Below are 18876 nucleotides of genomic sequence, written 5' to 3'. Positions count from 1 at the left end.
GATGTACGGCAGGTATGGTTCGTTTTGTGAAAAAATAGTGACATGCGGTTGAATATTCCATTTTATGAGACGGTTCAAGCGGTTCCATAACAGGAAATCATAGATGATGCAGGTTTTGCCTAGGATATATAAGGGGCGATAGAAGTCCTCTGTTCTTTGATGATGTTTTTCATTTCCATCAACAATCATCAAAATGAAGACCACTTTAATTCAAAACGCATTATTGACGACCTTACTAGCACTTCAATGTGAATCCGCTGCTATTGCCCCACGAGATGACAGCAAAATTGTTGCAATGGACATGCAACTTGCTGACCAAGATGAAGTTATTGATGACGGAGATATCAGCAAGAGAGATTATGTTGAAACCGATTTGAAATACAAGAAGAATGCTTTTACTATCGAGCTCAAGATTGGATCCAAGAAAAAGAAAGTGAAGGTTGCTGTTGATACTGGATCAAGTGACTTGTGGGTCCCTACTTCCAAAGTTCAATGTCTTGACAAAGTTAAATGCAAGAAACAAGGAACTTTTCAAGTTGAGAAATCATCGTCTTTAAAAAAATTGAATGAACCATTTGACATTGAATACCCTGATGGAACTACCGCTTCTGGAAAATATGTCCAAGATACCGTACGTCTTGGCAAGAAGGATACTCTTTCTGATGAACAATTTGCTATTGTTGACAAGACCAATGCCGAGATGGGAGTTATGGGAATTGGTTTGAGAGGCGATGAAGACTCAAAAGACAATTCAACTAATGACAACTTTGTATACAGTTTAAAGAAGGCAGGATACATTGACAAGGCTGCTTATTCATTGTACTTCCCTGAAAAGGAAAAGAAGACCGGTACTATTGTATTTGGTGGTATTGACAAAGACAAGTATTCAGGAGATTTGAAAACTTACAAGGTTTCGGATAAGTTGACGGTCCCATTAAAATCAGTATCATTCCAAGACAAAGACTACAGTAACAGTACTGATGCCCTTATTGATACTGCATCTAGATTTACCCACTTGCCAAAGGACATCCTTGATGGTATTACCAAGGCATTGAATGGAACATATTCAGATAAGCTAGGAGTTTATACCGTTGACTGTAAATTGAGGGGTCACAGACACAAAGAAGCATTGACATTCAAATTCGATGATGATTTCAGTATTGATGTTCCAGTGTATCAATTTGTTGAGCGTTTGAAGTGGATAAAGAAAACACCTGATTACTTAAAGAACCATTGTGGATTGGGTCTTTTCGAAGCTGATGGAGAAACCATTTTGGGAGACAATTTCTTGAGAGATGCTTATGTGTCTGTTAATTTGGAAGACAAGTCAATTGGATTAGCTCAAACGGTGCATTCAAAGAAACACTCATACCAGAGCCTTTAGTGAGGTTCCTATGCATAATTATTGGGTCTATACTGATACCAAAGCATCAAATTAATACATAGCTCTATTTACAATACAATATTAGATTGGATCATTATATGTATTCCTACTTAATTTATAAAAAACCACTCTTATACTTTCTCCATGTATCCTCTGTTATCAGAGATACGATCCTTTTCCGCAGCCCTCAGATTCTTCATTGCAACATAATTCATCATCACAAAGCTCAAAAACACCACAATTAAAAAACTAAATGCCACCCAAGTCATGGTTTCTGCTCGTTGTCCACGACTAACTTGAACCACTTCAAAACTGGCACCACTCAACAACTTTGTTGTGGCATTCACCAGCTGATGTTGCAACATACTTCCAAGTCCCCAGAGCATCATATTGATGAATGTTAAAAGCAACCCAATTCGTTTCATTATCGAAGCTCCAAAACTTATTGGTAGAATCAAGTAGCACAAGATTACTAGTGTTGCTAGGGTAAGTATTATTGAAGCCATTAGTAAATGGGAATGGACAATAGAGGAGTGGAAAGTCTGGGCAATGTTGAGTAAGTTGAATTTCGTTTCAAGGAATGTAATTGTGAGCTGGGGAATTGATTGCAAGTTGGTATATGATGTACATTGTTGAAGATCATTGGCAGAAAGACAAAGGGCCAAGTAACCAACCTTGACGGAAATCTTGGACAAATCTGAATCTAAAATTGATGTTGAGGAAGTGGAAGATGAGTTGGTGGTTGAGGTTGAGTTGGAATCAAGCGTCAAATGTTGATACAATGACGATGATGAATTGAACTTGTAGTTGAACAAGTAAATATTGGAATAGTTTGATGACGTGTCGATGCATCCAAGTAGCAAAAATGCAAGCAATACAGTAGCTATGAATTGTATAATTATGGTTAGTAGAGTAACACCTTTGGATATGATAAACATTTTGGTCAAGGATAATTGGTAGTGGGGGCGTAAAAGAGGAAAGTAGAAAACGTCGAGGAAAAAGGTGACTTTAATATAAGCTGGAAATAAAGATGGATCTAGATCCTCTTGATACATTCACCTCAGCTGTTTCCCTTTTGAAACACTCCTGATTTTGCAAGGAGCTTAACTTCTATTTCTTTTTCGCAACAAGTGGGACAGAACGTTACACAAAATCAATTCTTTTTTTTTGAAAACACATTGGAAACTGTTACGAAACAGGCAAAAAGAACACAAACGTAATCTGTATACATCTATAATATCACATCTATAGATATCTAAATAAAAAAATTGAGACCGAAAAGGCTCTCCACTAGCCACGACCAATAGCAAATCGGTAAGCTAAGGATAAAAACGTATAGCTCAACAATAAAACAGTAAGCAAGACAAGATAAGGTTTCAAAAACTCCAATGGACTTTTTAACTTGAAATCACCAACAATCAACTTTGTTTCACGTTCATTCAGTTTTACTCCCCATTCGCCGGTTTTATAAAAATTATCCATCAATTTATCCTTTTCGTACCATATTTTCAATAACCAATCTTCAAATCTCTGTAGATCTTCATCACTAGCTTCAACAGTACTATCCAATGCCTCTTCGCCTAATGGAATTTCCAGCAACTTATAACCTTTAATGAAATAGTTAATAGCTGGTGGCCCATGTCCTCGCAAGTAGAAATTTTTCAATGAAAACACCAATTCCCCATATTCATCCTCTTTCAAACCGGAATAAGCTATTGTTACATCATAAACTACTTCAACTGAGTTGCGCAATTTCTGTAAGGCCAAATATAATCCTCTAATGCGAGGTAATAATACGTGTTTCAATGGTGGTAACCCTTTGGATGCAATATATTCGGCTGATTTTTTTGTTGTTCTATCGGAAGGGACGGTTCCCTCAGGAAACAAAATAAGTTCATATGGCCAAATCTTCGAATCATCAACTCCTTGGGGCCATTTCTTGACTTCTTTGTCGGTAGATGACAAGAGTCTGTAGCCATTAGCAGGTCCATGACCTCTTGCATTAGCATCAATCTCCAACAACTGGTTAGTCAAGACAACTTTATCATGTTCCCACTTTCTTGAAAGAAATAAAAAGTTAAAATTCTTCATTCCGTATCCCAATACAGGCAACTTTGACAAGTCTTTGAGAATAATGTGAACAGCATTACTCAAGTTCGAAGTATACGTCAAAAACCAAAGAAATAGCCAATCGGTATATATTTGATGATTAGAAATGATGACCGAGTTAGGTTGAAGTAAAGTATGAAGATGATTTTGCGAATCGACATGAAATTGTTGACTATTGGGTACTGACTTGGTATCTATTGTAATGGCAAATTTGGTAGGATTTATAATCGAAGTGAGCCCACAAAGTAAAATTACAAAATGGGTCTTTGTTTCATTGATGATTGCTTGTTTTGTAGATGGGCTATTCCTAAAGAAATATACATCAAGTAATTGTGTAAAAACAATGGCTAGACAACCAATGATGAATAGTGGGGCAACGATCGCTGTCCTAATAACGATGACTGGTAATGAATGTCGTATACTCATTGAAACAAACTGAACAGTAGTGGTGCAAATGGTCACAACCTTGACTAAATTAGTATAAATTTGTTGAAGTGATTTAGTTTTTGGTTTTTAGTTTTGGTTATTTAGTTTTTGGTTGGGTTTAGCTTTTCGGGTTTTATATTTTTTCTATTTTTAAATTTCTTTCTTTTTTCCGAGGTCACGTGTAGACGTTTATGCACGTGATAATTTCTTTCTCGTTCTGTTTTAATCTTTTCTTTTGTTTCCCCATATTTCAATACTATACCAGATAATAGTTGTGTGGTTTTTTATAACGCTATATAAATGTGAATGCGCTTTCTTTTATACGGTAATATACTAAGTCTACTAAGAAAGAGATCTCATTTGTGTTTGGTACCTCTAGCAAAACTCTTGTGTGTATTGTTCTCTTTTCCTTTTTTTTTTCGTCAAAGTATCACCGGTGATAAGCCAATACTCACTCCTTATTTCCGTGCATTCAAAGCGCAAAAACTCCAAAAGTTACAAAAACGCAAAATAAACAAATTCACTCACCAGGACACACCAGTTTGGCTTACGAAAACAATTTTATAGACACTCAACATTACTACACCGAAATACCGTTAAAGGTTACTCCAACCGGTAACCTAATATACTGAAAGTAGGCAGTGTTGAGCGATATTTAGGTTGATTTGCGGGATTTATATATTTCACTGAAAAGGCCTACCTGAGCTAAGGATAAGATGACGAATGACGCGTCTCACTTGTAGGAAATCTTGTCGCGATGCTAAGCCTTCCATTTCATCTTTATACCCCTCCAAGAAACTCTTGCAGCATGGAAGAGCCACACATAACGGAAAAAATAAAAAGAAACCAAATCGATATAGGTGGGGCCACACCCAACCGTTTCATAACCGTACTAAGAACGTTTTTTAGATTACTCTGCTAGTTTCCTGAAAGTATGAAACAGTTCTGGATCATATAAGGGAGATGGAATGTGGTTTAAGATTAGTTTCTTTTTCTCGTGTCTAGGCCAATGATACTTTTGTGTTCCATTCATACAAAACTATGGCGCTTATATTGCAGTACCCAACGTAGTATTTTGATCTTTGCCTATGAAATTTCGCATCACTTTCATTGTTCTTTCTATACAAGTGATGTCAATATAAAATTTATAATACCGATTCTTTCTAAATTATTTATTTTAGATTCCACAACTTTAAACTTTGATCCCGTTAAAGCTTATGAAAAATTTTAATTTATATAATACATCAGCAACCGTTTATATTGAAAAGATTTTTTTACACTTTTACTAGTTACTTTCCTTTTCGCCAACCAACGAAACCAAACAACCTACAATATCATATAAAGAGGTCTAATCTGTCTTTTCTCATAAGAAGTTTTAAAAATTTAAATTGTGCGTGTGACAAAATACTAGAAGACGCCGGGTTTCATACCAGATAACGAAAGCCAAGACCCGGAGGGAAACAAAAGGCATCTTAGGCAGCCAAGAACAAAGCGGTGAAACCTCAAACTAAAGCTTATTGAATAGTTTATTAAATTGTGTGACACTTCATAGGCATACATAAACCTTACCCCACCACAGTTTTAGCCGCTTGACAATATATCACCAATTTTCCCTTTTTTTTTTTTTTTTTCTTTTTTTTCCTTATTGCTTTTCATATTTTAAAGTTTTTTCTATTCCCTACATCACCGAGACAACCACTTTTCATCCTTTTAAATTACCACATCTGAATAGAATTACATGAGTACCACACAACTCTGTTACTCACTAAATCAGCACATCATACCTAATCATTCAACACTCATCTACATTCACCGCACTGAGTGATTTCACAGACTTTATCTTTTTTTTTTTTTGTGTCTTTTATAAAATATTCATAACTTTATAGACGACTAACAAACAACCCCAAAAAGAAATATGCCTCCCAAGTCAAGTTCTAGTTCATCTAAAAACGAGGAAGAAACACCACACATCCCTGATAGTCTACATAAATCCACTGGGGATGCTGATAACACTTCAATAGCTTCATCAGAATCACAAGAAGATGATTTTCGACATCTGCATCAAGTACAACCATTAAACCGCTCAGAATCACCAACATATCCAGCTGACTCACCGTATACTGCATTCCTGCCCCATATTCATCGCGAAGAGACGCACTATAGCTCAGCTCACGGTTCACAACATCATGAACCGCCAAATCCTATACTTGGTCCTCTAGCCGACTTAGAACGCAGCGTATCTTCATTTCAAGATTTGGAAAGACAACGCTCAGAAGCTGTGACTAGACAACAGACAACCGCTACTACAGCGTCAAAGAAATCGTTACGAGTTCCAAGAGCAGAAAGACGTGGTTTGGTTTCAAGTTTATTGATTGTACCTGAATATCGCGATGCTCGTGATTACCCTCAAAAGGTCAAATACTTGATTGTGACAATTATTGCATTGGCTTCAGTTACAGGCCCAATGGGTACTTCAATCATGTTGCCAGCAATTGATGATATTGTTAAAAAATTGCATACAACTAATTCTGAAGTCAATGTTTCAGTTGGTGTCTATTTACTTTCATTGGGTATCTTCCCTCTATGGTGGTCATCATTTAGTGAAAGATTTGGACGACGTTCGGTTTATCTTGTCAGTTTTGTCTTTTTTGTTGCATTTTCTGTTGGAACTGCTCTCGCTCCAAATATTTCGGCATTGATAGTGTTGCGGGTCCTACAAGGAGGATCATCGGCATCAGTTCAAGCTGTTGGTGCAGGAACTATCGCTGATTTGTTTGCTCCACATGAGAGAGGAACAGCTATGGGATGGTACTATCTTGGCCCTTTAATGGGTCCATTTTTGGCTCCTATATTGGGAGGTGCGGTCTCTCAAGCATGGGGATGGAGAGCTACGCAGTGGTTATTGTTGATTTTTGCTGGTTGTAATTTATTATCAATGGCATTTCTTTTGCCGGAAACATTGAGAAAAGTGGACAATTTACAAGCTATTAGAGCAATGATGCATAATCCAGATGATGGTGCAAATGATGATGATGAAAAGAGTAATTTGTCTCACTCTGCTGATGATGAGGACGATAACCACTCAACCAGTGAAGGTAGTTTATCGGAGAAGAAGGAGAAACACCAGCGTGAACAGGAACAACCAGAGGGTATATCAGATACAGAGTTGCAGCGAATTGCCACCAACTTGAGCAGGAAATCAGTAGCTGCTTCCATTAATTCCCATTTCGAAGGTGAAGAAGATGATGGTCCAGTTATTGATCCGGTGATGCCTACCTTGTCACGATTGACAACAAATAGGTCAACCTATGCTCGTCGAATACAACAACAATACCTTGCCGGGGAGATACGTCGATCAGCATCACATATTCCATCAAGAACTACATCAAGAGTTGCATCGCGAACCGCATCGCGAAACACCTTTGTTTCAGGTGCTGCAGATGAAAATGATGAAGACACTGGTGTTGACAAATGGGCCTCTTTCAAAACAAACAGCTACGACTTATTCATTCGTCCTTTACACTCAACAATCTTGCTTAGCCATCCGCCAGTCATTCTTGTTATTTTATTCTCTGGTATTTCCTTTGCATTGGTTTACTTCTTTAACATGTCAATCTCATACGAGTACGCACGTGCACCATACAACTTTTCCCAAATAATTGTCGGTTTAATGTATATCCCAAATTCAGTCACATACCTCGCAGCATCCATGATTGGTGGTCGATGGAACGACCGTCTACTTAACAAGTATGCCGAAAAACATGGTGAATTGGTACCTGAATCACGTATTTCCTGGAACATTGTCCTCGCTTGTATTCTTTACCCCATTGCTTGTGTCATTTTCGGATGGACGATTAAATACGGCGAGTTTTGGCTTGTCCCATTGATTGGTACTGCCATTTGTGGGTTTGCTTCAATGTTGGTCATTGGTACGACAGTAACGTACCTTGTTGATACATTGCCAGGAAAAGGTGCCACTGGGGTTGCATTGAATAATTTGATTCGTCAGATCTTGGCGGCTATTGCTACTTTTATAGTTGAGCCTTTGTTAAGAGCTATTGGTCCGGGGATCTTGTTTAGTATTTTGGCGGGTATTTTAATTGTTGCTACTTTAATTTTGGTTTATTTGAAGAAGAAAGGTGCATATTTCAGAGAACATTATGATTTGATGCTCCTTTATGATAAATTATAGACTTATATCAATAGTGTTGCTTTTTGTATATTTACTGGTGAATAAACAAAAATCTTTTTCTCATCTATAAAGGAACCGTTTCATGGACGTTCAATATCGAATCAAAGATAAAGTCAATATTTACACCCACACTCTTCAACTCGTCCAATTGCGATTCCAACACTTGAGCAAATTGTTCATACAAATTCTCATCTTTGATTCGATAATGGGTATGGGCCACTCCAAACTCGTCCTCTTCCTCCTCACCTTCTTGACTATCCACAATCAACAATGTCCCATACAAGTGTTTTTTAATTTGTTTAAACAATTTGGCAAATTCTTCAGCACACCAATCCACCAACCCTGAAGAATCAACATTGCTATTGTTTGGACTTTGTTGAACAATGGCCTTGATTTCGGTATTGTACGTTTCGACCGTCCTCTTCACAATGGCGACATTAACCACCACCAAGTTGGACAAGTAATTGACAACATCAACTTTAGTACTACCTTGTAATCCAACAATCAATTTGGAAACCATTGTCGAAAGGTAAAGTGATGTCGAATTCAAGTATGCTTGAATACCTGTTTGCAATTGGTTCAAATTATCAAATAAATGAAGTATATCCCCAACCGCAGTTGACGATAGGCGTGATATATTATTCTGTAAATCAAACAATAGATTCTTGATTAGATCTTGTTTCCTGTTGGTGATTTTTAATTTCGATACATCAAGAAGCAAAGCTTCATCTCCCAGGTCTTTTGCTCCAGATTGAAGTTTCTGCTTGTTGAGCTTGTTTTCAATGTTGCGGATTTTAGCTTCAATTTCATCCAATGATTCAATAGCTTTAACATATTCATTTTGAGAGGTGAATACATCAACATCATCCAAAAAGTCTTCAACTCGCTTGATTTCCATGAATATATGCGATCTTCCCATATTGTTGGCCATTTTCATTGCTTGGCCCATATCTTGAGATCTATTTCTTGAATGGACTCTAGCACTAATATCGTCCAACACAAAATCAGACGATGACCTCTTATGAGAGTTTGATGTACGCGAAGGACTAGCCATACCACCCTGACCACTCAACCGTTTACTTTGATCATCAATGGCAGCTTCGTTTAAAGATCCCGAATGTCTTAGAGATTCACGTAATTGACGTTTTTCTTCCTTCGATTCATTACCACTGGGGTCCGAATTTTTAGCCCCATTTTCTAACCGCTTTGCAAGAATAACCTCATTCTTACCCTTATTGAATGCATCCACGATCTTTACAAGATGATCATATCTATCAGTGGAGTAGACATAGCTAAGCGACTTAGTCTTGATGTTGATAAAGTATAGCGAGCTATCACTTTTAGGTGGTTTCACTTGATTCAATGACACTTGAATTAAAGGCAAGCACTGTATAGCTTGTAATTTGCTGCCCTTGCCTTCACTAGAAGACTTGTCACCTGATCCACCAGCACCACCACTTCCACCACCCAATGGCTTTCTCGTGGCAATCAAAATCAAGTCATTCAAAATGAATAAATGCCCGGCATTACTAGGTTTCCACGTACCTACATTAACTTCATGCCATCTCCCACTTTCTGCCAAGACATGCCTACCAGGGATTGGCTGAATAAACTTAGATGCTCCATCAACATGCTTGAATAAGGATTGAAGTTCCTTGACCCACATCTTTTCAAGAACAAGTATTGATGATCGATCTTTTTGATTACTTGGTGGTCGCAATTGCAGCTTTGAAGGCAGGCGTTGTTGCAGTTGTTGAGGCGCATCATACTCCAATTTTAGTCGACGTTCAGCTGCATCTCTGAAATCATCAAGCACTTCAAACAAGTCCTTGGCAGTGCCTCTCATACTCACCAACTCCTCTTGCGTTTCTTTTAAATCTTTAGTCAATGCCAAAATATTCTTCTGATTCTGGTTTATATTGTCCTTGATATCTCTAGTAATTATTTGGTTCTGTTTCTTCAATGTCTTGTAGTAATCGTCAACTTCAGCTGCAGATCCTTGGCCCAATTCTTTGAAAATCTTTTCCTCAACAGTAACTGGTTTCTTCTCCTCTACACGAGTTGCATTAGGAGCAGTTGGAAGCCCAGACATCGGTGGTGGCGCCCCTCCAAATGATCCGAAAACTGGTGCCCCGCCCGACTGTGAAAATGAACGACCATGTTGATGGGCAGCGTAATGTATACTTACACGTCTATTTTGCTTCTGCATTCCATTTGCTGAATGCAAGTCGCCATATGGATTCGGAACTTGTAACAGATTGGAGCTGGGTCCATGTGCCCTTGGTGGTACACCGCCCGGCACTCCTTGCCCTTGAACTGAAATATAACTCCTATTGGTCTCCGTACGGGCTAAATTATTGACGGCATACGGGTTATTGACCTGACGACCACTATCCTGGTTCCTCCATACTGCTTTGCTCTGTCTGTTTCTAGCTCCATGCATTGTGATTATAGTTACAATTGGAAAGTTTGACGTGAGTGTGTCGAGTTGGCTGGCTGGTTAAGAGACAAAAAGAAAAAAAAAAAAATTATCACCAGAAAATTTCAAACCATCAACAAACGACCCCGTCAAAAACCTTCAATTCAAAGCACACTACACCGTTAACATACAGCCATGTCGCTAACAAGTACAGAATTGAATTATCTAATATGGCGCTACTTTCAAGAAGCTGGCTATGATTTATCAGCATTTACATTCGATCGACAGTCGCAGTGTCTGAAATATGAACATGCTGAGAATGAAAATATAATTGAAAAGATAGAGCCTGGATGTTTAGTTGACCTAGTACAGAAAGGAATTCTATATACTATTGCGGAAGCTGATGCCAAGGACGACAGCGATTATACTCTATTAGGAGCGCTTGTCCAACAAGAAATTACCAATTTGAATGATTCTCATTTCTCCAAGGCAAAGAACCACAAGAGATTTCAACTTAAATCTGAACTAGAGAATGGTGGTGATCAGAAGGATGATGCTATGGATATAGACAATGGATCATCAGATAACCTTACCTTTGAAACTAAAGAATTATCAACAGATTTGCATTTTTCGTCTAGTTTATCTTGTGATTGGCATCCTAGTAGTCAAGTTTTGGCTTACGGAAAATCCAATGGAAGGGCAATAATAAGTGCAATAAAAGATGGAAAATTTGTCGAATCGGTAGAGATTAGCCATCCTGATTTATTAAGTGCTAAAAATGAGATAAATATCGTGTCATGGTCTCCATTGGGTAATTTACTACTTACAGCAGGTACCTTTAGTGAAATCCGTGCTTGGTCGCCCGATGGGAAGCTTAAGAATATTGCCAATACGGTGTTTGAAGATATAAATGCTGAGAGTGAAATTAAGCAATCCCTAATTACTAATATTTTATGGAACAAACTGGGCAAATTTGTTATTACCATTGATAGTGCCAATAATGCAACAATCTGGGATGGAGTAACTTTATCATTGGTACGACAAATCCAAACTGAAGAACAAACTGAAGCCTCCGCTGCTGTTACCAATACTGGGGCCGGAACTGTGCAAACTGCATGTTGGTTAAGTGAGGATAAATTTGCTCTTACCACCTCAACTCAAGGAATCAAAATTTATGACATTACCCAACCACATTTCGGTGTAAACAGTTACGAAGTACAGTCGATTGGAAGTTTACCTGGACATCAAAACCATATTTCATTGATGAAGCTTAATGAGTTTTCTAAACTATTGGTAACCTGTTCCGATTTTGATTATGATATTAAAGTATGGAGCAGTTCAGTAGCTCATACTTCTTTGGATTTGAACGTCAAGACTGAAAAAAACCAAGCTGTGAAGCTACATGCTTCGCCGATAATTGGGTTGCATTGGATACCTGACACAGAAAAGAGTATACTAACATCAATCTCAATGGAAGGTATTTTAAATATTTGGGATGCAGAGTCGGGTGAAAATATCAAGAGCACAGAATTGTTCAAGAATCCAGAAAATTTCTCTACTGATCTACGCCATCACGTTTCAAAAGATGTATTATTATTCAATAGTGTTTTGTCACCCAATGGGAAACTACTAGCGGTGGGAGATGATTTTGGGAAAGTGTCAATTTGGGATGTAAATGTGAAACACTCGCGAAATGAAGACAAGAGCATTGTTAAATGTGTTGCTATTTATTCCCCAGATATCCCTGAAGTTGACAATAGAGAGTCTACCATAGGATTAAGTGACTTACATTGGGATCACGATTCGAAAAAGTTAGCGGCGTCATATATTGGAATAGAAAGTGTAATAATTAGTGTTGTATAAAGTTAAAAAATTATTAAACATCAAATTTTGAAAATAGTCAAGACTATGCTTTCATGGTTTAAGCCTTTCCGGTGGCTGCAGCAGTGGCCGCTGCAGTTGCTGTGTCAGACACAACTTTGGCTGCCCTCTTCACCGCTGGATTAGTACTTGGGAAAACAATATCCATATAACAAGTGATCAACGAAATAACAGCAAAGGCAATCCTCAATGCTGGTGTTTGTTGCCCTTGATCTTCGTCAGCTGGCTTATTGATAGGCTCGTTCAAGTATGATTGAATGGATAAAAATACGGATGCCCATGATAACATCTTATTTCTCATAAACATAGCAGCCATTGGTAATGACTGAGAAAGGACATTACCTGCATCCTTCCTAGCTTTTGCAGGTACGTGTACATAAGGTATGACCAAGTCTTCTCTTGCTTTTGGTGCCATTGCTGTGATTATCGAGGTGTTGGTGAAGTGGAGTTGAACAAAAAATTTTCCACTGATAACATGAGAAAAGAGCACTCTACATTTGTACGTTACTTTCAACAAAGGAAAACGCTATATTACACTTTATCTACCTATGTAACAAATCATATTGCCCATAATATGTACCCACAATCACAATGATCATATCAAAAGTAAAACCAGCCACTGAATTAACCACAGTAGTACTTTCTTCCAACTTTGATTTCAACTTGATCGCTACTTGAGCCAATTCTCTCATTCTAGCACATTCACTAGCTTCTAAAATATTGTCAATCTTCAAGAAAAGTTTCCAAATCCATTGTCCAAAAGTTTCCTTCATGGTAATACTAAGTCTTTTCGTCAACTCCGCTAGAATGTCAAAACATAGCTTCCGGTCTAATGCATAGGCAAAATAGTTTATATCTGGTGGTGAATTTTTGAATGCAGTTTTCCATTTAAGTGAGTACTTGGTGTCGTAGGATATAGTTTTAGGATCCTGGTTTCGTATCTTCTCTTTTAGCTGTTTAAAGTTGTGTATCAATTGTGATGACCAAGCATCGAATGCTGGATCAGTGATCGCAACAGGGTCTTCTGTTGAAGCAATAAGGTCTGTTTCCCTACTACTATTTTCTCTCTCATGGTAGAATATATGATTCATTGAGGTGGCTTCATTGCGTACATCTTGAAGGTATCGTAGTACATCTTGGTCAGTGTTTGCGTCGTTTATAGGCAATGCTGGAACTAAACTCAATCCTTCATCGTCATCAACATCATTGTCAGCACCTCTGTCGCTTCTACTGTCCATTAGAGGTTAGTTGTGTGATAGTGTGTTTACTCTGTCTTTCTGTGTGAATGTAAATTCCTTTGCGCTTTCTATTTTCTGTTTCCCATTCTCTTATCCCTCAAACACCACCACCCTCAATCCCCCTTTGCTAAGATGGGCCAAAAGTTGTCCTTATTGGCACCATCTGCTCCTACAATTGCCATATCATCGTATGTTGACGCATTAGAAAACTATCAATACGTTGAGCTACTCAACAATTCACGATTTCTCAAAACAATCAAAGCCATAGACAAGAACACGGGCAACTTTGTCATTATCAAACTCTTGATTAAACCATCCACTCCATCATATGCTTTACAGCTTCAGAGTGTACTAGAATACCTAGTCAAGGAGTCCTCAATGCTATACCCATTCAAGAGTGTATTGACTTGGCATAAACTAATCGAAACTGACCGAGCTGGGTATATGATTCGAGAAATGGCCAAGATAAATTTATACGATCGACTATCCTTACGTCCCTTCTTGGAGCCAGTGGAGAAGTTGTTTATTACATTCCAATTGTTGAAAACTGTTTGTGAATTGCATTCTTTAAATGTGCATCATGGCGATTTACGTTTGGAGAATATACTTGTAACATCATGGAACTGGGTCTTGATTACTGATTTTGCAAATCTAACTAAACCTACATATATCCCAGAAGATAATCCAAATCAATTCTCCTTCTATTTTGATAGTTCAGGGAGAAGAGTTTGTTATATTGCACCAGAACGATTCTACAATAGTCAAAATAGTGTCAAGAACGTTCTGAATTTCAAAGACGACGGATCATTCAATTTCAAAAACGATGTAACCGATGAAATGGACCTATTCAGTCTAGGTTGTGTTATTGCTGAGATGTGGTGTGATGGAGAGCCGGTCTTTACATTATCGCAATTGTTCAAGTACATGAAGAATGAGTACGAACCTGATTTTTCAAATATTCAGAATCCTCACATTGTCAAACTAATTTGGAAATTACTAAAAGTGAATCCAAGTGAAAGAACTAGTGCTCGAGAATTATTGCAAGAGTTTAGGGGTGTCTGCTTCCCGGAGTTTTTTTACACCTTTTTGTATGAGTTTATGGAGAATATAAATCACCAAGAGAAGTTCATTTCTGAAAGCAAGACGGATCATATGACACCAAGCGATTTAAAAATTAACCACATTTATAACAATTTTGCTAAAATTAGTCAAGCTTTTGGGTTCGTTTATAAAGAGCAACAACATCTGTCGCTGGTTCTTCCTATGAAGATGAATCTTCCGAGTATGCCCCATAATTATCGAATTCAATCGAAAAAGTATATTGGAGATAGTAATGGCAGTGAGGTTTCTTTGATTATCATCAACTTGATAACTTCGTTATTGAAAACGGTAAAATTACCTGAATCGAAACGAAAGTGCTGTTTGTTGATACTAGCGTTGTCTGAACAAATCAATGATGAATCTAAATTGGACCGATCACTACCGTATTTGTGCTCGATATTGGATGAATTTATTGAACACTCGGTATACCATTCACTCGATCACGCTTCAGCAAAAGTTGTTTGTTTGGCGTTGAATGCAATAACAACGTTGATGTTATCTTGCTCCTACATTACTCCAACCAATATTCTTGTATTTCCCGAATACCTATTAACCAAAATTAACAATCTATTGTTGTTGAAAATAGATTCAGGATCACAAAGGCTAATCAATAGTTGTGTTGCAGTTTGTTTACCATATCTTGCAATTGTTGCTAAAAAGTTTTGGTCAATGTCAAAAGCCTTCAAACAAGGTGGTCATAATAGTATGGCAAATATCACTAATTTGCTCCCTGAAAGTGTCATGAAATCAGTAACCACAATCCATCTATCAAAAGACCAATTGGATCAAAAATTTAAAGAAATAACGTTGAGTATACTTACCGATCCACAGTCGGCAGTCAAGGTAAGTCTACTTGAAAATATTCTTCCCTTGTGCCAGTTTTTCGGTAGAGATAAGACAAATGATATCATCCTCCCTCATTTAATTTCATATTTAAATGATCCCGATCCAATACTTCGACTAGCATTTTTATCAGCAGTCTTACAAATGGGGCCATATATTGGTGCGTTGTCGTTTGAACAATATATCCTACCTTTATTACTCCAATCCATCAATGAAGGTGAACAATTTGTTGTTTTAAAAGTACTTCGTATTTTCAATGAATTCGTACTGCAGAAATTGATTAATTCAAAGTTGGAGTTCAATACATTGGAAATTTATACTGAGTTGATTTCAAACTCAATTTATCTTTTACTACATCCAAATGAGTGGATTCGTCAGTCGTTGATTAACTTGATTATCTCAATAAGTAATAATTTAAGTGATGCTGATCGATATTGCTTCTTGTATCCATTAATCAAGGGATATTTGAGTTATGATGTGTTTGAATTAAATTGGAATTCATTGTATCCGTGCCTCACTCGGCCATTGAGTAAACAAGTCTTTGATGCAATGGTCACTTGGGCATTGACATTTACTAATAAGACATTATTTTGGCAAGAAAAGGGGTTTTCATTGATTTCGAATAATGGTGTCACCGGTAAAGGGCCAGTATCATTTCCTGAAAATATGGGGAAATCTGTCTATATTCCAAAGTTGAGCACCGCTGTTGTTTCATACAATAGTGGTAGAAGCAAAGAAAATATCCCCCTAAGTTCAGAAGATAAACAATGGCTACTCAAATTAAAGTCAATTGGGTTAGATGATAAATCGTTATGGAAAATCCTTGTTTTAAGAAGTTATATCTATCGAATCAGTCGGATATCAAGGACCACGGTGTCGTCACAGCAGCAGCAGCAACAACAAGTGTCATTTGAACAGGTTAATCTCACTCCAAGAAATGTTTTCCTTGACGTTGCATTCAAGTCTGAACCAGTTACTTCAGTGACAGGACAGAAGAAGAATAAAGTTGTTGTCAAGTCAGAAGACACTGTGTCATTAAGGAGCTTAGACCATTCGAAACTGCTGCATCACACTTTTGTATTACCCAATATGGAACGAGCTATCGCTTCTGTGCAAACAGTTGAAGCTAATGTATTTGGAGAAATGGAGTCGAGTCGTGATAGTTTTGCCCAGACGTCGTGGATGAATGACCCTACATTGTTTCATAAATCATATCATGTTGATGAAAGTCGTGTAATCACAAGTCATGTAAAGCATACGTACACAGGAACAAATCAATTTATTTGGAACTATTTACATTCATTGGCAATAACTCCGACACTTGATGATTTCACTGAATTTGGCAAACCTCTAAAAGGTAAAACGGCAATTGAGTTGGATAGTTTCAACTTGTTTAATTTGAACATACGCCGCACAAGCGAAGATATTGATGCTTACACATGCTTGGCTAGATCCCCAATGAATGATTACTTTGTCACTGGATCTGAAAATGGAGTGCTCAAGATATGGGAATTTTCCAAGTTGGGTAATATCAACCGCTTAAGAGTAACTGCCGATCAATCAACTGAACTCAAGTCACGAATTACATCAATTGCATTTTGTCAAATGAGGAATTGTATTGTTGTTGCTTGTCGAGATGGGTCCGTGCGAATATTCAGAATTGAATTGGTGCGAAACAAGAATCATAAAATCATCAAGTTTATGAAACCAGTGCTAATTCGCAAATTGGTCTTGTCATCATTTGTTACGCTTGTTGAAACTGTTGACAATGTGATTTATGCCATTGATTATCAACTGCAAGTCAATGTCATTGATATGATTACTATGAAACGACAATATATTTTACAAAACCCACTATCGTTTGGAATAATTAGCAGTTTTGTAACCAGTGGATCCAAAAAGAATACTTGGTGTATAATTGCTACTCAACAAGGATATCTTACATTATGGGATTTACGATTCAAGATACTTTTGAAATCATGGCAAATACACGTGGAATCAGTAGCAAGCGATGCTCCCAATGATAAATATATTGTTGATCAAATTGATGAAGTAAAGTTGGTCAACTCATCCAATGTGGACTCAGTTAGGGCTAAATTTGGTGATTTGGTTATCAAAGAGCGATTAGTCACCATTTATATCAAGTCAGTAGCTAAAGACCTAGAGTTGTTGTTTGAAATCCCTTCTTTGGAATGTAAAGGTGTGGTTCAACAGGGAAATATTCAGCACTTAAAATGCAAGTTGATTGAAGTTGATAGTGATTTGTCTCAAGCTAGAATTGAAGACATGATTGATAATTTGAGCTTGGAGGTGAGATAAAAGGGGGATCAGATTTAAATACCTCTAAGATAATGAATGGTTTGTTGTATGGATAAATGTGTAGTTACTTTCAATAAAATCTAATTTGTTTAGAACGAATATAGAAGAGGATTTTGTGTGTCAGCTTTGTTGCAAAATTTTGCAAAAATTTAGGAACTAGGAAATATTGGGATGACTAAATCAATATAACGGCATACTTTCACTTCCTTTTATTACGCATAAGTGTTCGGCTGGTTAACTAAAGTTAGGACAGAGTTCCAAGTTACATGCCCGTTGCTAATGGAGGGTTAAACGAATTTGCGCATCTTTACTTCCTAATTGGGATACAATTCCGAGAAGAAAAAGTTTTCAAAAAGTAACATCTCATGGTGATAAGAGAAGAATAGCTGAAGACCAACATAGGGACCCCCTTCTCTAACTAGTACTGAAAAACCATCACACTCAGCCTTCCGAAACAAGCTCAAAATACACAACGACAATGACTTCTTCCTCCTCATTTGATGATAAGAAAGGTATGCAAATAGCCCTCGACCAAGCTCAGAAATCATACTCAGAAGGCGGTATCCCAATTGGTGGCTGTCTAATTAAATCAGACGGCACTCTATTGTCCTCAGGTCACAATCAAAGAGTCCAAAAAGGATCAGCTATCTTACATGGTGAAATGTCAGTTTTGGAAAACGCCGGTAGATTGCCCGCTTCAGTATACCTTGATTGTACAATGTATACAACCTTATCACCTTGTTTAATGTGTACTGGTGCGATATTATTGTATGGAATCAAACGTGTTGTTGTTGGTGAAAATGAAACGTTTATGGGTGGGGAAGCATTGTTGAAAGAACATGGAGTGGAAGTTGTGAACTTGAATGATGACGGGTGTAAGCAGATTTTACAAAAGTTTATCGAAGAGAAACCACAATGTTGGAATGAAGATATTGGTGTATAGAGAAGAAGTGGGAATAGAGTG

The 18876-nt window shown here is 37.5% G+C and overlaps 10 protein-coding genes across 10 annotated transcripts; 5 read left to right on the top strand and 5 right to left on the bottom strand. All coding sequences in view use genetic code 12, as the record gives it.

The window, feature by feature from the left end:
• Positions 1-193: 193 nt before the first annotated feature.
• Positions 194-1384, top strand: I9W82_001613 (pepsin-like aspartic protease; the record flags this gene model as incomplete). The annotated part of the gene is made up of 1 exon (XM_067690378.1): positions 194-1384. The coding sequence occupies one exon, from the start codon at positions 194-196 to the stop codon at positions 1382-1384; it is 1191 nt and encodes a 396-aa protein (XP_067548849.1).
• A 131-nt stretch (positions 1385-1515) lies between these two features.
• Positions 1516-2322, bottom strand: FIG1 (Fig1p; the record flags this gene model as incomplete). Its single annotated transcript, XM_067690377.1, has 1 exon — positions 1516-2322. The coding sequence occupies one exon, from the start codon at positions 2320-2322 to the stop codon at positions 1516-1518; it is 807 nt and encodes a 268-aa protein (XP_067548848.1).
• A 352-nt stretch (positions 2323-2674) lies between these two features.
• I9W82_001611 (putative acyltransferase) lies at positions 2675-3919 on the bottom strand (the record flags this gene model as incomplete). Its single annotated transcript, XM_067690376.1, has 1 exon — positions 2675-3919. The coding sequence occupies one exon, from the start codon at positions 3917-3919 to the stop codon at positions 2675-2677; it is 1245 nt and encodes a 414-aa protein (XP_067548847.1).
• A 1915-nt stretch (positions 3920-5834) lies between these two features.
• Positions 5835-8111, top strand: QDR3 (Qdr3p; the record flags this gene model as incomplete). The annotated part of the gene is made up of 1 exon (XM_067690375.1): positions 5835-8111. The coding sequence occupies one exon, from the start codon at positions 5835-5837 to the stop codon at positions 8109-8111; it is 2277 nt and encodes a 758-aa protein (XP_067548846.1).
• A 64-nt stretch (positions 8112-8175) lies between these two features.
• On the bottom strand, positions 8176-10554 carry EXO84 (exocyst subunit; the record flags this gene model as incomplete). The annotated part of the gene is made up of 1 exon (XM_067690373.1): positions 8176-10554. The coding sequence occupies one exon, from the start codon at positions 10552-10554 to the stop codon at positions 8176-8178; it is 2379 nt and encodes a 792-aa protein (XP_067548845.1).
• Positions 10555-10725: 171 nt separating this feature from the next.
• Positions 10726-12393, top strand: I9W82_001608 (uncharacterized protein; the record flags this gene model as incomplete). The annotated part of the gene is made up of 1 exon (XM_067690372.1): positions 10726-12393. The coding sequence occupies one exon, from the start codon at positions 10726-10728 to the stop codon at positions 12391-12393; it is 1668 nt and encodes a 555-aa protein (XP_067548844.1).
• A 58-nt stretch (positions 12394-12451) lies between these two features.
• I9W82_001607 (uncharacterized protein) lies at positions 12452-12826 on the bottom strand (the record flags this gene model as incomplete). The annotated part of the gene is made up of 1 exon (XM_067690371.1): positions 12452-12826. The coding sequence occupies one exon, from the start codon at positions 12824-12826 to the stop codon at positions 12452-12454; it is 375 nt and encodes a 124-aa protein (XP_067548843.1).
• Positions 12827-12953: 127 nt separating this feature from the next.
• I9W82_001606 (uncharacterized protein) lies at positions 12954-13649 on the bottom strand (the record flags this gene model as incomplete). The annotated part of the gene is made up of 1 exon (XM_067690370.1): positions 12954-13649. The coding sequence occupies one exon, from the start codon at positions 13647-13649 to the stop codon at positions 12954-12956; it is 696 nt and encodes a 231-aa protein (XP_067548842.1).
• Positions 13650-13781: 132 nt separating this feature from the next.
• Positions 13782-17912, top strand: VPS15 (ubiquitin-binding serine/threonine protein kinase; the record flags this gene model as incomplete). The annotated part of the gene is made up of 1 exon (XM_067690369.1): positions 13782-17912. One exon carries the CDS (start codon positions 13782-13784, stop codon positions 17910-17912), a length of 4131 nt encoding a protein of 1376 aa, XP_067548841.1.
• Positions 17913-18390: 478 nt separating this feature from the next.
• On the top strand, positions 18391-18855 carry FCA1 (cytosine deaminase; the record flags this gene model as incomplete). Its single annotated transcript, XM_067690368.1, has 1 exon — positions 18391-18855. The coding sequence occupies one exon, from the start codon at positions 18391-18393 to the stop codon at positions 18853-18855; it is 465 nt and encodes a 154-aa protein (XP_067548840.1).
• Positions 18856-18876: the final 21 nt, after the last annotated feature.

The sequence above is a fragment of the Candida metapsilosis genome (genome assembly GCF_017655625.1).
Source record: "Candida metapsilosis strain BP57 chromosome Unknown scaffold2, whole genome shotgun sequence".
Classification (NCBI taxonomy): domain Eukaryota; kingdom Fungi; phylum Ascomycota; class Pichiomycetes; order Serinales; family Debaryomycetaceae; genus Lodderomyces; species Lodderomyces metapsilosis.
Note: the sequence above shows the minus strand (reverse complement) of the source record. Positions and strands in the feature narration are given on the sequence as shown.